At 39.3% G+C, this 16,339-nt stretch overlaps 1 protein-coding gene across 1 annotated transcript in view; it reads right to left on the bottom strand.

The window, feature by feature from the left end:
- LOC126236385 (TAF5-like RNA polymerase II p300/CBP-associated factor-associated factor 65 kDa subunit 5L) overlaps positions 1-16,339 on the bottom strand; it is a 148,351-nt gene that overhangs the window by 13,805 nt on the left and 118,207 nt on the right. The window contains exons 7-10 of the mRNA XM_049945672.1: positions 16,091-16,267; positions 15,812-15,973; positions 8,389-8,536; positions 4,466-4,634 (exon numbers count right to left, since the gene is read on the bottom strand). Of these exons, the coding sequence (XP_049801629.1) occupies positions 4,466-4,634; positions 8,389-8,536; positions 15,812-15,973; positions 16,091-16,267 (656 nt within the window). The remainder of the gene's footprint in view (positions 1-4,465; positions 4,635-8,388; positions 8,537-15,811; positions 15,974-16,090; positions 16,268-16,339) is intronic.

Raw genomic sequence — 16,339 nt, 5'->3', positions numbered from 1 at the left:
CTGGTTATATTACAAACAGAAAACTGCCACTGTAGAAGTCGTTGCTTGCAGGGAACCTTTAAATTACTGTGTTGTTATAGTTGTATTCGATAAAGACAACAGAGTTATGATATGATCAGTTGTTACAATTAAGCACATTCTAAGTAATGATGGCAATAGAATGTAAGATCTATCCACACAAGAAGAATCAAGATATACAAAACAAGGCAAATTATTCGCTGAGTGTTCAAGCTACTATTGATATACATGATCAGTAAACTAGAGAAAAATCAATAGTGTCATATCTCACTGAGGAACTTGAAATTTTGAGCACTAGTCAGATGCCTGTAGAGGAACTCGGGCTCGAGTTTAAAAGAATAGTTGACTACACACTGGACAGGTATGTCCCAAGTAGAACAGTTCATAATGGACGAGAACCTCCATGGTATACAGTCACTGCAAAGAAACTTCTAAAGAAATCGAGATTACTGGCATAATAGGTGTACAACAAAGCATAGGGCCAAAGAAATTCTGATCGTATGTAAAGGCTGTTAATGGCACCAACACCAGTGTCCAGTCCCTTGTGAATGAGACTGCAACTGAAACTGAGGGTAGCAAAGCAAAAGCTGAAATGCATAACTCCGTTGCAAAGTAAAACCCAGGAGATTTGCCCCAATGTAATCCTCGTACCGCTGAAAAGATGAATGAAATAAATATTAGTGTCAGTGGTGTTGAGAAACAGCTGAAATCGTTAAAACTGAACAAAGCTCCAGGCCCTGATGGAATCCATGTTAGGTTCCATACTGAATTTGTGGCTGAGTTAGTCCTTCTTCTAACTGTAATCTATCTTAAGTTCTTGGAAAAAGGCACAGGTCACACCCGTCTACAAGAAGAGTAGTAGAAGTGATCCACAGAACTACCATCCAATATCCTTGACACAGACTTGTTGTAGAATCTTAGAATAAATTCTGAGCTCAAATATAATAAGGTATCTCGAACAGAATGACCTCCTCAAAGCCAACCAACATGGATTTTGAAAACATTGATCATGTGAAACCCAACTCACACTTTTCTCACATGAAATACTGGAAGCTTTGGATCAAGGCAATCAGGTAGATGCAGTGTTTCTTAATTTCCGAAAAGCATTTCACTCAGTACTACACTCGCGCATACTGTCGAAAGTACGATCACATGGGGAATCAAATGAAATTTGTTACTGGACTGAGGTCTTTTTGGTAGGGAGGTCATGTTATCCTGGATGGAGAGTCATCGTCAGATGTAGAAGTAGCTTCTGGTGTGCCCCTGGGAAGTATGTTGGGACCTTTGCTGTACATATTGTATATTAATGATCTTGCCGACAATATTAGTAGTAAGAATCAGGCTTTTGCAGATGATGCAGTTATCTTTAATGAAGTAACATCCGACAGAAGCTGCATAAATATTCAGTCAGATCTTGATAAGATTTCAATGTGGTGCAGAGATTGGAAACTAGCTCTAAATGTTCAGAAATATGAAGTTTTACAAAAAAAAAAAAAAAAAAGGTAGTATCCTATGACTATAATATCAATGAGTAATTGTTGGAACTGGCCAACTCATATAAATACCTGGGTGTAACACTTTGTAGGAATATGAAATGGAATGATCACGTAGGTTCAGTCGTGGGTAAAGTAGGTGGTACACTTCGATTTATTGGTAGAATTCTGGGGAAGTGCAATCACCCAAGTGCAATCCCTCCTAGAATATTGCTCAACTGTGTGAGACCCATACCAGATATGACTGACAGGAGATATGAATGTATACGGAAAAGGGCAGCACGAATAGTCGCAGGTTTCTTTAATCCAAGAGTGAGTGTCCCAGAGATACTGAAGGAACTGAACTGGCAAATTATCCTGAGAAAGTCTATTAACAAAGTTTAAAAAACCTGCTTTAAATGAGTACTCTGGGGATATACTACAACCCCCTACATATCACTCATGTAAATATCGAGAGGATAAGGTTAGACTAATTATCGCATGCATGGAGGTATTCAAAGATCCTTCTTCCCACACTCCAAACATGAATGGAACAGGAAGAAATCCTAATAACTGGTACAATGGAACGTACCCTGTGCTATACACCTCATAGTGGTTTGCATAGTATACATGTAGATATCAATTTGTAGCATCTCATCATTAGTAGGAGATGTAAATGTAGACTAGGAGACTACGACAATGAGTACTGTACAAATCTCCACGATCTGTCTACTCAATTGAGTGGTTGCTTAAACGAGATAATTATGTGCAACAATACTATCCTCACAGTCTTTGAGGCCTTCGAAGTATATGAACGTACAATTTTTTTAACCTAAAATGCTTTTCTCTGTGTGGCCATGACGGTTCCTCACTATTTTTTGTGTGATACCCCGATAATTAACCATGACAGAATTTTCTCTATTCATTCTTTAAAAGATTAATACTTCAGAACTTCCTTTCAGCTGGATGGATTAACTCAAACACTGGATTCAGGTTTGTGTCACATAGGTGGGACTATGGTGCTCTTTATATGCATTTCACTGTAGAGTTCGCTGAAACACTTTACTGCCAAAAACTGAATACTGGCAAAACAAAAGGAACTTAATTTTGTATTTTATTAATAGGTGGTAATATTCTCATGAAGTTAATTGTTTTCAATAATATAGTCTCATGATGTTAATTGTTTTCAAATAATGTTTCTTGTGTGTGTGTGTGTGTGTGTGTGTGTACAATAGAAGTGTCATTAAAGTTACAGTTACAAATAAATACATTACATAACTGTCGATTACGATTTCTAGGCCTACCACATAAAAATTAGTCTATACTAAGTTTTATAGTAACACGTTTCAATTTCAGGTGTCAACTTCACTGTTTTGTAGAAATTGCTACTTCATGTAAGCAGAAAGACTTTACTAATTTTACTAAATGTATGACACTGGTACAAGATGTAATGTTAGCAATTATCCTGGTTTGCAACTGTACTTTTATAGTGATCAGTTTACAAAGATCTTGGTACAGCTGCGGGGAACCCTCATACAACACAGCCAGTAAATCACGTTCAGTATCAAAGGTAACGTAGTGTTATGTTTATAACAGCAATTGGACAGAGTTTTTTTTTTAATTGTAGTATCTTGATCATCCTCCTCTTTACTCAGTTTCGTTTGTTTCTTCCCTATTCTCCAGTAATCCTTTTTATATCTAAGTACTTACTACAGTCAATCTCCTCAATTATCTTTTTCAAGTACTCTAATCCTTATCTGCTCCTACCTAATTGTTGGACAGGGATTGGAACCATCGTCCTCCCAACTGTGAGTCTAGTTTGCTAACCACTGCAACACATCACTCCAGAATGTGTGGGTCCACCTTAGAAGAAGAAAGTGTAGGATGATTGTTCTTAATCTCTTTGGTTTTAATGTTAAACTTAGTTCAAATTTAGTGCTACACAGCCTGCCACTCCAATTAATAGTTCACGTTATCTGTGGCTTCAGAAAAAATGGCAACATTGTCTGCGAACCTTTAAACTGATAGACATTCCCCATGTAGTTTTGCTTGTGTCACAAGTAAACCAAGAGGTATAAAATTGGACTTAAAAATCTTATACCATAAACAAGTCTAACACTGCATGTAAGAACCATGGCTGCCAAGACAACTATATAATAGTTTTATAATAGAAAAGGAGTGTGTTGCAGTACATGTGTTGTTATATAGGTCACAACTGCTCCAATTTCTAACTATAGCATAATTTTGGTTGATTTTACCCACAATATTTTTGTCTATATGTACTGTTTGATCTGTTTTAACAATAGTGTAGACAGAAGATACATTTATGAGGGTCTAGCCAGGTACGCAATTCAGGAGATGTCATCAGTGACAGTCTTTTTGTTGTGCCTATCTGCGACTCAGCATCTCCGCTACATGTTGAGTAGCAACTGTCCTCCTCATAATATTGTTACATTTGATCTGGATTCCATTGTTTCATCTTCTTTCTCTTATTTTTACTTATTTTTTTATTCACTATAGCGAGCAAATTTCACTGAAATATTGTGCAGAGACATGGAATCATTAACCAAGCTGATTAGCTGGAAATATATCTTCTATCCATCATGTTAGGAAAACATCAGAAAACAAATAGTATCCACTATTAGTCACACATATTTTACGATGTAAATATTGCAAGCGACATGTAAACTGCCTCTGACTTAACATGTTAAAAATCAATCAAATGATTAACCTGATGTACCATAAATCAAGAAATTAAGGAATAACGCTTTCTCTTTAATGGGGCGTGTGTGGGTACAAAGATCTCTGACAGAGTGCGGATAGTGGAGTAATTGTCAGCTATGAACAGCAAAATCTAATCTCAAGATACAGGAAGAGTGACAGTATGGTTCTATACAAATGTAAACTAAACTTGATTTTTGCTTCATGATCCTTGCATTTTACTATATAATAATAAAAATCAACTAGGGACTTACCAGCTGAAGCAATGTATTTCCCATTTGGACTGCATCTCACAACTTGGACTGCTGCTCGATGACCTGCATATATTCGTATCAACTTTCCCTCTGACACAGTCCATAACCTGACAGTTTTGTCAGTTGATCCAGTAGCTATATATTTACAACTAGGATGGTATGATACAGACTGGAACAAAAATTAAAAAGAACGATGACACCTGTTTTAAATACTGAAATTTAAATCATCAATCAATTCATCTTCTTCCTCTTATTTTTACCCACTTTTAAAGCTTCTAGAGCACATCCTATTTGGTTCCAGAGCTAAACCTCTCAAATCAAAAGTGTTCATCTACAATATATAAGTAACAACGTATTTTGAGACATCAGAGTGAGAAACTGTTACGTAATTTGCCACTCACTCACATGTTGTTGCAGTGTAACCTCTCTCTCTCTCTCTCTCTCTCTCTGATTCTGTAAGTTACCCTTTCAACAAAAATTTTGAATCAGTTAATCGTGGTATTGAACATGTGGAGACAGTACATATACATTAAATTTGAAACTAAGCTGAAGTTCCTTCTGGGCAATTTCTCCTATTTCAAAGAAGAGTTTTAACATAGAAACTTGTGGCTTACTTTGTGCAAAAGTGTGTTAAATATATTTGTGTTGATAACTAAATATTGTGTACCTTTATATGAACTCATCAGTGCATGGATAGCATGCAGCTATACTTAAATACCAATTAAGTTAATATTCTGTGAACTGACTTGTTCAATGTCTCTATGATCTATTGCAAAGTGGCCCATGGATCATGTAACTGACATCCCTCTAGCACCACGACATTCATTATAATTATTTTTTCTACATTTTACATTTTAGCCTTAGGTAAATAAGACATCCTTTTAATATCCGCTTCATTCTAAAACTCTTTCATATATCTGTTGGATACCTTCAACTATATCGCAAGTCAAGTTACTGGTCATTTGGCACTGTGAGGCTTTTAACAGTTGGATCAAATTATTTCACTATATACAGGATTCTTTTTTAAGGATGTAGTTCTGGTCAAAACTAGATGAAAAGTTCCTTTAATGATATGTCCAGTAACCAATACCTGTTGGGATATGGATAAATCTGTTTTCTCATTCCCATCTGCCTGTTACATAGAAAGATACAGTATAGGCAATGCTGCACATGGTTACCACACATCCTGACACATCTTTTAACCCTCCTTCGCATTGAAGCATGCACTTTTTTAAATACACTGGCTCCTTTCAGACGGAGTTACATGCATTGAGCGATGCCTTTAAATGTACCCATAGCTAGAAATCCAACAAATTCTGTTCTGGTGAATGGGCTGGCCAAGCTACTGGACCTCCCAGACCAATCCATCACCCAGGGAATGTTGCGGTAAGGTACTGTTTGTACGATCTGTACAAAATGGTGTGGTGCCTACTCATGCATAAACCACACTCATTGTCTTTCAGCAAGCGTAATGTTCCTCAACAGTGCTAGTAATTCATCATGTAGAAATCGGTGATATACAGATACCGTAGAACTGTTTGGCACAGTTTGTGACCCTATGAGTCTATCATTGACAATCTCTGCTCATATACTAATACCAAAGCGATCCTGATACCTCAGTTCCCTGACTGCTAGAAGATCTGCACTCCCCTTGTGTGTGTACTGTGGTAATTTATTATGCCATCTCTCACAAATCCTGACTCATTTGAAAATAAAATGCAAGTTGTGAATTGCAGATTTTCAGCAATCTGTTATAGAAACCAGTGGCAGAACTGTAATCAGGCACGGTGGCCTACCAGCCAAATGGCTTGCAAGCGTTGCATACAAAAGGGATAAAGCAACTGCTTGTGCAGAACTGATCACGCAAGAGAAAAGTTGATAATTACAAAATTTTAATTCTTTGGACACTTGTTTCAGGATCACCATGTGAATGTTGCAATACCTGCTCCTTTATCTCTGGCATGCAAACTGTGAAAGGCTACAGTGGTCCATTATCCTTATTGTGAATGATCTAATGCCTGCAATTCCCTGGAATAGCCTGCTGAATATTCTTATAGATGAAATGGCACATTATGGATGTCGTTCAGTATACAGCTCACAGGTCTGCAGATTGCTGCTGTCGACTAACCCATAAAAGAATACTTGACTGCCATTTCGCCCGTGGAATATTAGGCCTCCTGTCCACCATTTACACTACAGTTCACTGACTGTGCACAGAATCACTAGTCTTATTCTACTAATGTAGCGCACAGACATAACAGCCTAACTGACGGATGCAGCAGGTTGTTGCACTGCTACGACTGGCATCAGCACTATAATCAGTGTACTGCAAGCTATGACCATGCATGCATGTGCAATTAACTGCTATATTAAGGCAGCCTACGTCACCAAATACTGCACATTAGTCACCATAAGTAAAATCCATATCTCACCAGGTACTGGTCTCTGAACACAGAATTACAGGAACTTGTCTTCTAGTTTTGATAAATATGTCAAACTTTTTTTTAAACATCCAGTATGTCACTGAAGTAGGCAACAACTTCAGTTAATAATGGAACCAAGCTGAGAATGTAGAAGTTCATTCACAACTAAGTTTCAGGAGGTATAGTTTGTAATCATTATTAAATCAATTCAGTATCCACTTGCGGGACACGTATCTCCAGCAACTGTATATCTACAAGCTACAGTTGTATCAAGTATGTAATGAAGATATTTTGTGAGTATGTTTTCTATGCAACATGCCAGTATAGGTCTTTCTTCTTCTTTTCTAATGACCACAATATCATACAAGAAACTGCATAGACTTAGTCAACAATATATTAATGTCAGAGGAGAATCATGTAATAATCCCATGGTAAAAGTTCAGAGAGAAAATTGTTTAGCAGAAGGTAAAATAATTATTTTGAATGCCAAAACTTACCAGTGCAGATAAATCTCATCAAAAAGCAGCACTATAGCCGATGTAATTTGTCTAAACATCTCCAGCATGTGTTCCTCTCAGAGGAGATGACACACGAACTGGACAAAGGCTGACTAATGGTATGTTTAAGTGAATCATAATGTGTTACAAGATTCGAAAGAATCTTGGCAATTTTGTTGTATTGTATGCAAGAGCTTACTACTAAAATGTTTGCCATTATACACAGGTAAAAGCACAAGTAATTCTGTCCAAATGAAAATGAGAAACATAGCAATATCAGCAAAAAGTAAGTTGCCTCTGTTTTGAAAAGCGAAATATTTCTTTACATAAAAACAATCATTGTAATCAACCTTATGATGCATATACTTAAAGAATTTGTGAATCTGAATAACTAGGAGCAGCAGAAGTAGTTATTAAAACACACATTGAATTGGTAAAAGGATACCAATCAAAACGTAGGTGGGGAACAATGAAAACGTAGGTGGGGGACAACTCTCACAGACCTTTCCAAAGAGTATAAGTTACACTTGGGTTTCACTACACTAAAAACGATATTGATTATTTCAGTAAACACTACTTTATACATAGCAACAATGTGTCTTGTTATGCTTAAAATTTTATTTTTTGTAATAATTCACTAACTGAAGTTTAGTCAGCACTTTTCAACTATTTCAATCACTACAATATAAACTACACAAAGGCATGTGCAAGAACATGTGTAACAGTTATTCAAATCATCATATAGCAGAGATGCTGAGTTGCAGATAAGCACAACAAAAAGATTTTCACTCTTAAAGTGCCTATCTGCGACTCAGCATCTCTGCTATATGGTGAGCAGCAACTTTCCTTCTCATAACATTGTTACATTCCACCCTGGATTTTCCATTGTTTGAGTTAGTCAGCTCAACTATATACAATGTAATTATGTTATTATTACTTCTCTCACAAAATGTTTGCTAGGTAAGGAAGACATAAAGCACACAAATAAGTGCAGTGGACTTACCTCAACATCTTGTGTATGTCCGATGAACACACGCAAAGCATACGTCCTATCAAGTGACCAGAGTCTGGCAGTATAATCACTGGATCCTGTGACAGCAAACATCCCCAGAGAGTCTACATCAAGAGACCAGATAGGTCTGTTGTGTCCTCTGTAAATATATAGATAATAATCTGAAGGTCCATTATCAGAGGCACTCAACAAACAAATACTACGTATACCAGAACTGCATTAACACCTCAATATCCACAAAAGCATAATCATGTCACAATATTAACATATTGTGACATGATGTGAATGCAATCAGAAAGAAATACCACTTAAATGGTTCACATCAAGTAAGTACAAAACTGCACAGACTCACTGCAATACTTTAAGACAACAGAGCTCTTGATTTAAGTATGCAGTATCATGCTATTTCTTTTACACACACGTTGTATGGCACTCATCATTACCTCATGCAAAATTGTACTAATATTGAAAGCAAATCTAAACTAATTTGACAAGAAATAATAACTCAACAGTAATTCTGGAGTATAACAATGAGATTAATTTGTAAAAACAATGAAGAAGTAAGTTAGCTGTTCAATCAAGTTTTCAAATACCCTGGATCCTTCAGCTGTCAAAAATATGATAAAACCAATGAAATGGAACGCTACGTAGCCATTCTAGGTCATTATGAAGTTTACATTCAAGCAAGGGTTGGATGTTGGTGTGAGTTGGATCATCTAACAGATGGTGTGGTGTAAAAATTTTGAAGACTGTTCACAACACATAACAAAAACATTGTCAAAATGATCCAGAAAAGAAATGATGATGAAGCATTTCCAAATCATCTACAAACAAAAACAATTAGAGAAATGTTCTGCAGAGAAAATGCTGAATCGTTTTAAATGATGATTAACAACATACAAATTAAACACATTAGATCCGTGTAAAGGGCCATCGCTAAAACTACACAATGCATTATGATTATCTCCTAAAACAAATTGCCATGAAAGGCAGACACGTAACTATGATAGCTTGCACAATTTCACCACAGATAAATTGCTGTAGGTGTTCAATGTTTTTTACCAACAATAATATTGTTGTAACACAAGTAACTGATATTCAGTATTTCTATAAATTACACATTATTTTTACTGTTTAGTTAATTCTGTCATATTTGTTATGTGTGAATGAGGTAGTCTGCTAAAATTCTTGTTTGATTAACTTAAAAATAGATCAGAACATAGGTGGCAAAGAATGTTGGAAAACTCCATCTTTCTAAACTCTAGTGTGAGCTTTGCTTGCCTTTATGTGACAGTACACTTTGCTGATGCACACAAATAATAAATTAACTTTGGTAAAAGACAACTTCCAAAATACAACTAGAGGAAGAATCTACCATTGTGACTTATTAAAGGGAAAAACAGAATCAAATAAACAGAGTACAAGATAAGTGTATGTCAGACATTGGGAATGGAGTATAATAAAGAAGATGAATTCAAAGAGCAGTCAGAGAGGCACTGACTGATAGAATGAATGAATGTAAGAAATAAGGTACGTAGGTAGTGCAGTGATACACATGTTATTTAATAAGCAACAAGTATAACTTCTTCCTATTGTACCACTGAAACACTTTTGTGGAGAAACGGGATTTTTAATCATGCCCACTGCGTGCACTATTTGTAGATATGAAGGGAGAAATGTGAGCACAGTGCATCAACAAGACACGATAATGTTTTGAAATTTGTGGTAAGTTCCTATGGGACCAAACTGCTGAGGTCCCTAAGCTTACACACTACTTAATCTAACTTATACTAACTTATGTTAAGGACAACACACACCCATACCCAAGGAAGGACTCGAACCTCTGAAGAGGGAAGCTGCATGAACCGTGGCAAGGAGCCTCAGACCACGTGTCACAAGATAAAGTGTGAACGTCTTTACTTGCGATAAGGAAGTCTTTTACACTTTGCAGTCACACTTTGGGGATGCTGTGGACACAAGAGAAGAAGGGATCTGACGACAATGGTCTAGCCCCAGAACAAAAGAAGCTATATTGTGACATCTCTTACTTACTACCTGTCATTCTATAAGTTATCATGTTCAGATTGGCTATGAGCATGTTGTGAGTGAGTGACCTGCTCACTCGATGTTGTAATGGTTTACAAGAAAAGTTAGAACACAACATAGAGAATTCTTTAAAGGGTGGTCACATGGTTTTGTAGGCAGTTGCTACAGAATACAAGTTCTCTTAAAGCCCTTGACCCTCTGCAGACGGAGATGAAGTTTCATGGTGCAATTAATGACATCGCATAGCAGGACCACTGCATGAAGACTCAAACAAAAAGGTGACTATAATAAGATATTCAAGGTAACCAATATTATGAACAGCATCAGGGTGACAGATCACCTCATGAAGAGTGTACATTCAGCAATGCATATTTTCTGAGTAGGTGGGTAGGATTTCCATTAATATCATGAAGACAATAAGTTCATTACAGAGGGACCACAAACTTGGATTGGACAATGAGGTGATAGAAAATTGGTAATGTCTTTATAAAAAGAACCACCCTAGTAATTTAGGGAAGCCATGTAAAACTGAATAGCTGCCACCCCCCACCTCAAAAAACTCTGTCCAGAGCATCCTCCTACAGGCCAATCGCAAATTAGAACAGCATGCCACCCTCCACCTCAAAAAACTATCCAATCTCCTAGTTTCCCACCTCCGGAAAGGCAACTCACTCACCCTTCACAACCTTTCCAGCAAACCTTAACCTCCTCTCATTGCACACAGACCCAGTCTCTCCCATCTACTCAATCTCCCACTTCCAGCTCCACTCCCCCCAAAACCTCAAAATTCCAATCAACACAATCTGAAAGCACAACACCCTAATTCAGTAGTTAACCTTTCCTCCAAACCTCTCTCCCAATCTGAAACCTCTGTCCTATCCAAAGGCCTCACCTTCAGCCCCACTCCCAGATTCAACCAACCAGCCCTTGTCAAAGATTTACTGTCCTACACTCGTACTCTCTGCTGGAAATATCACTTTGCCACGATGAAAAATGATCCTAATCCTACTCCTAATGGTCCAACTCCTCAAGACAGTATCCAAATTGAACCCTGCTTGGAACAGTTCCGTCCTCCGTCACAGCGGGACCCACCTCCTCTTCCTCAAAATCACCCTCTCCAAACATTCCAGGAATTTCTGACTTCCAGCCTTGCCTCTCAATCCTTCTTAAAAAACCTTAATCCTACTCCCAACATCACCACTGCTGAAGCCCAGGCTATCTGTGATCTGAAGGCTGACCGATCCATCGTCATTCTTCCGGCGGACAAGGGTTCCACAACCGTGGTACTTGATCGTCGGGAGTATGTGGCTGAGGGACTGCGTCAGCTTTCAGACAACACTACATACAAAGTTTGCCATGGTAATCCCATTCCTGATGTCCAGGCGGAGCTTCAAGGAATCCTCAGAACCTTAGCCCCCCTACAAAACCTTTCACCTGACTCCATCAACCTCCTGACCCCACCAACACCCCGCACCCCTACCTTCTACCTTCTTCCTAAAATTCACAAACCCAATCATCCCGGCCGTCTCATTGTAGCTGGCTACCAAGCCCCCACAGAACATATCTCTGCCTACGTGGATCAACACCTTCAACCCATTACATGCAGTCTCCCATCCTTCATCAAAGACACCAACCACTTTCTCAAACGCCTGGAATCCCTACCCAGTCTGTTACCCCCGGAAACCATCCTTGTAACCAATGATGCCACTTCCTTATACACAAATATTCCGCACGTCCAGGGCCTCGCTGCGATGGAGCACTTCCTTTCACGCCGATCACCAGCCACCGTACCAAAAACCTCTTTCCTCATTACCTTAGCCAGCTTCATCCTGACCCACAACTTCTTCACTTTCAAAGGCCAGACATACCAACAATTAAAGGGAACAGCCATGGGCACCAGGATGGCCCCCTAGTATGTCAACCTATTCATGGGTCGCTTAGAGGAAGCCTTCTTGGTTACCCAGGCCTGCCAACCCAAAGTTTGGTAGAGATTTATTGATGACATCTTCATGATCTGGACTCACAGTGAAGAACAACTCCAGAATTTCCTCTCCAACTTCAACTCCTTTGGTTCCATCAGATTCACCTGGTCCTACTCCAAATCCCATGCCACTTTCCTTGACATTGACCTCCACCTGTCCAATGGCCAGCTTCACATGTCCGTCCACATCAAACCCACCAACAAGCAACAGTACCTCCATTATGACAGCTGCCACCCACTCCACTTCAAACGGTCCCTTCCCTACAGCCTAGGTCTTCGTGGCAAACGAATCTGCTCCAGTCCGGAATCCCTGAACCATTACACCAACAACCTGAAAACAGCTTTCGCATCCCGCAAATACCCTCCTGACCTGGTACAGAAGCAAATAACCAGAGCCACTTCCTCATCTCCTCAAACCCAGAACATTCCACAGAAGAACCCCAAAAGTGCCCCACTTGTGACAGGATACTTTCCGGGACTGGATCAGACTCTGAATGTGGCTCTCCAGCAGGGATACGACTTCCTCAATTCCTGCCCTGAAATGAGATCCATCCTTCATGAAATCCTCCCCACTCCACCAAGAGTGTCTTTCCGCCATCCACCTAACCTTCGTAACCTCTTAGTTCATCCCTATGAAATCCCCAAACCACCTTCCCTACCCTCTGGCTCCTACCCTTGTAACCGCCCCCGGTGTAAAATCTGTCCCATGCACCCTCCCACCACCACCTACTCCAGTCCTGTAACCCGGAAGGTGTACACAATCAAAGGCAGAGTCACGTGTGAAAGCACCCACGTGATTTACCAACTGACCTGCCTATACTGTGAAGCTTTCTATGTGGGAATGACCAGCAACAAACTGTCCATTCGCATGAATGGACACAGGCAGACAGTGTTTGTTGGTAATGAGTATCACCCTGTGGCTAAACATGCCTTGGTGCACGGCCAGCACATCTTGGCACAGTGTTACACCGTCCGGGTTATCTTGATACTTCCCACTAACACCAACCTGTCAGAACTCCGGAGATGGAAACTTCCCCTTCAGTATATCCTCTCTTCTCGTTATCCGCCAGGCCTCAATCTCCGCTAATTTCAATTTGCCGCCGCTCATACCTCACCTGTCTTTCAACAACATCTTTGCCTCTGTACTTCCGCTTTGACTGACATCTCTGCCCAAACTCTTTGCCTTTACAAATGTCTGCTTGTGTCTGTGTATGTGCGGATGGATATGTGTGTGTGCGCGCACGCGAGTGTATACCTGTCCTTTTTTCCCCCTAAGGTAAGTCTTTCCGCTCCCGGGATTGGAATGACTCCTTACCCTCTCCCTTAAAACCCACATCCTTTCGTCTTTCCCTCTCCTTCCCTCTTTCCTGATGAGGCAACAGTTTGTTGCGAAAGCTTGAATTTCGTATGTATGTTTGTGTTTGTTTGTGTGTCGATCGACCTGCCAGCACTTTCGTTCGGTAAGTCACATCATCTGTGTTTTTTGAATAGCTGATTTGAAATATTTCCTCCAGACAGTACATCCAGTGTTGCAACTACTGCCTCATCTTGCCTGTGTGCTAACATTGAGGTCATTTGAGTCAAAGCACTAGTTGAGCTGGATGAGGATGAGAAATGGCACTGACTCCATCCAAGGTGAAGAAATTCACCTGAAGGGATCTAGGGAAGTCACAGAATATCTAAATAAGAATGAAAATGTGAGCCCTACTTCACTAGAATACGCATGCAATTTTTTATCCACTAACCCGTGTACTCAATAGGAATAGAAGAAAATGGCAGACAGAAAAGAAAGAGGGAGGTGGAGAACGGAAGATAGGGTGAAGATGGTGGGAGGTAATTTCAGGATTGGAGGTAGCATAAAGGGGAGAGAGGTATGTAAGTTTATATGCTATTACAGTCATTTTATCTGTGTATGTGTTACTAATGGATCAGTGACGCTTCAGGTATAATGCAGTTATTCCTCTCTTGTCTCTGTTATCCTTAGATAAACAGCATCAGCTTTTCTACCCACTTTCAACCCCCCCCCCTCCTCTCTCTCTCTCTCTTATTAAGTACTGATGTACTCTGGATAAGTTCAAACAACTACAGTTCAGAGAGAAGAGCAGACGCTCTACTACAAAAATTGTTGATGTTAATACCTTCCTTTTGGATTGGAAGCAGTTATTGAACTTCCGCACATACAGTTAAGTTGCCCACAGAATTATGGTCAGAAGTTAACCAGAGCATTCTGTAAAACTAAGAATCTGATATTACTATGGTGGACTGGTAGCAAGATGCTGATCGTATGTTGGGACAGAGGTCTGAGCAGCAATCGAGCTGTAGTAGTCTGTCTACTTCTTTTGGTTTTCTAAATATCAGAAATTTTTCTGGACTGTTGATGCCCAATTACAAACTGATGTTTGCTTAAAATTCTTTTGAGTCGAATTAACTTGCTTTCACCTAAGAATATATTTAACATTTATGATACGCTGTTCTAGCTTGTGTGCATGCCCGCAGACCATCAGGTGCCCATGGACACAGGTGGTCAAAACAGCTGATGTGCAGGCACTCAGGTAGCCTGGCCAAGGCTACATAACTGTACTGGCCGAGGGCAGATGTGGCCAAGCGGCTTGGCACACATGCAGAAAGCATGCAATAGGGCTATTTCATGGGTAGCCCACAGTACCTGCATCTGCCTGAAGGTGATCTGACAGGTGTTCGTGAGTGCCTGTGTCCCATGGGACAGCACTGGAACAGCAATGTCTATGAAGGAAAGCAATTCATTTCTACTTTGCTGGTATGTAAATTATACTGTAAGTGTATTTCATTACAGCAAATAACAGTTGTGAGTAGTCAGAATCTGCTTAGAATAATTGGAAAACAACTCAGAAATTCAAATCAGTTGGCAAGCACACTAATATTTAGTGTTCTCTGATAGACTGCTATAAATAAAATCAGTGAATATCCAACAATTGCATCATCATACAAAAAACGAATCCATTGTTAGTTATTGATACAGTGCACCTTAAATCGAGTGGTAATTCACAACTAGTCATAATTACAGCGTCTTGTTACTGGATTCTTCTGTTATGTGACAATATCACAGTAATTTCAATTAACCATTATATTTGGACCTTTCATATTTTTCCTGGTTTTCTGTAAATTGTCTCTGAAAAAATAATAGTGTCACAGTTTCACTCTGCCACGACTCCTCTGCAAGCTTCATAGAGGACCCATGCATATCTGTGAGGACTGCCACCTCTAGGAGAAACAATACACCAGAGAACTACTCAGTCCCAGACTTAAAATAGATGTTCAAGGAATGCATGTTAACACTACACAGAAGAGTGATTGCTATCTGCTTAAACACTTTACAGAAAGTTAAAGACAATTTGATGTAATAATTACCTGTATATTGCTGCACAGGTGTTGTTCCCTAATGTCCAACATCTCATTGTAGCATCATGTGAAACAGACAGAAGCATCTGTTCAGATTTTTCTTCATTTACAAATCTGAGATCTTGAACTTGCTTACAGTGGCCAAAGAGGGATACCATGTCACTCTCATGTCTGTAACGAATGCAAAGATTAAAAATATGGGCTCCATTGTCACAACCACAGCCCCCCCCCAAAAAAAAAGAAAAGAAAAGATCATCATTCATGAAATTTCAATTACCAGAAACATACCGATCATCTGCATCTTCATCACTTCCCTCTACGTCAGTCTCAGCTTCAGGAAACGGTAACAGTACATGTTTCTTTGGAACAGATAGCTTCTTATTTGTCAAGCTCCACAGCTTTACAACAGATCCCATGCCAACTGCTAATTTGTCAAGTTTATTTGTGAATCTTCCACATGCTGTTCTATGGACAGAAGAGTTGGATAAACAACACACAAATCAATTATCCAAATATTCCTCTACACTCATTCCCAAA

The sequence above is a fragment of the Schistocerca nitens genome, chromosome 2 (genome assembly GCF_023898315.1).
Source record: "Schistocerca nitens isolate TAMUIC-IGC-003100 chromosome 2, iqSchNite1.1, whole genome shotgun sequence".
Taxonomy (NCBI): Eukaryota; Metazoa; Arthropoda; class Insecta; order Orthoptera; family Acrididae; genus Schistocerca; species Schistocerca nitens.
This window is presented reverse-complemented; position numbering and strand designations above follow the sequence as displayed.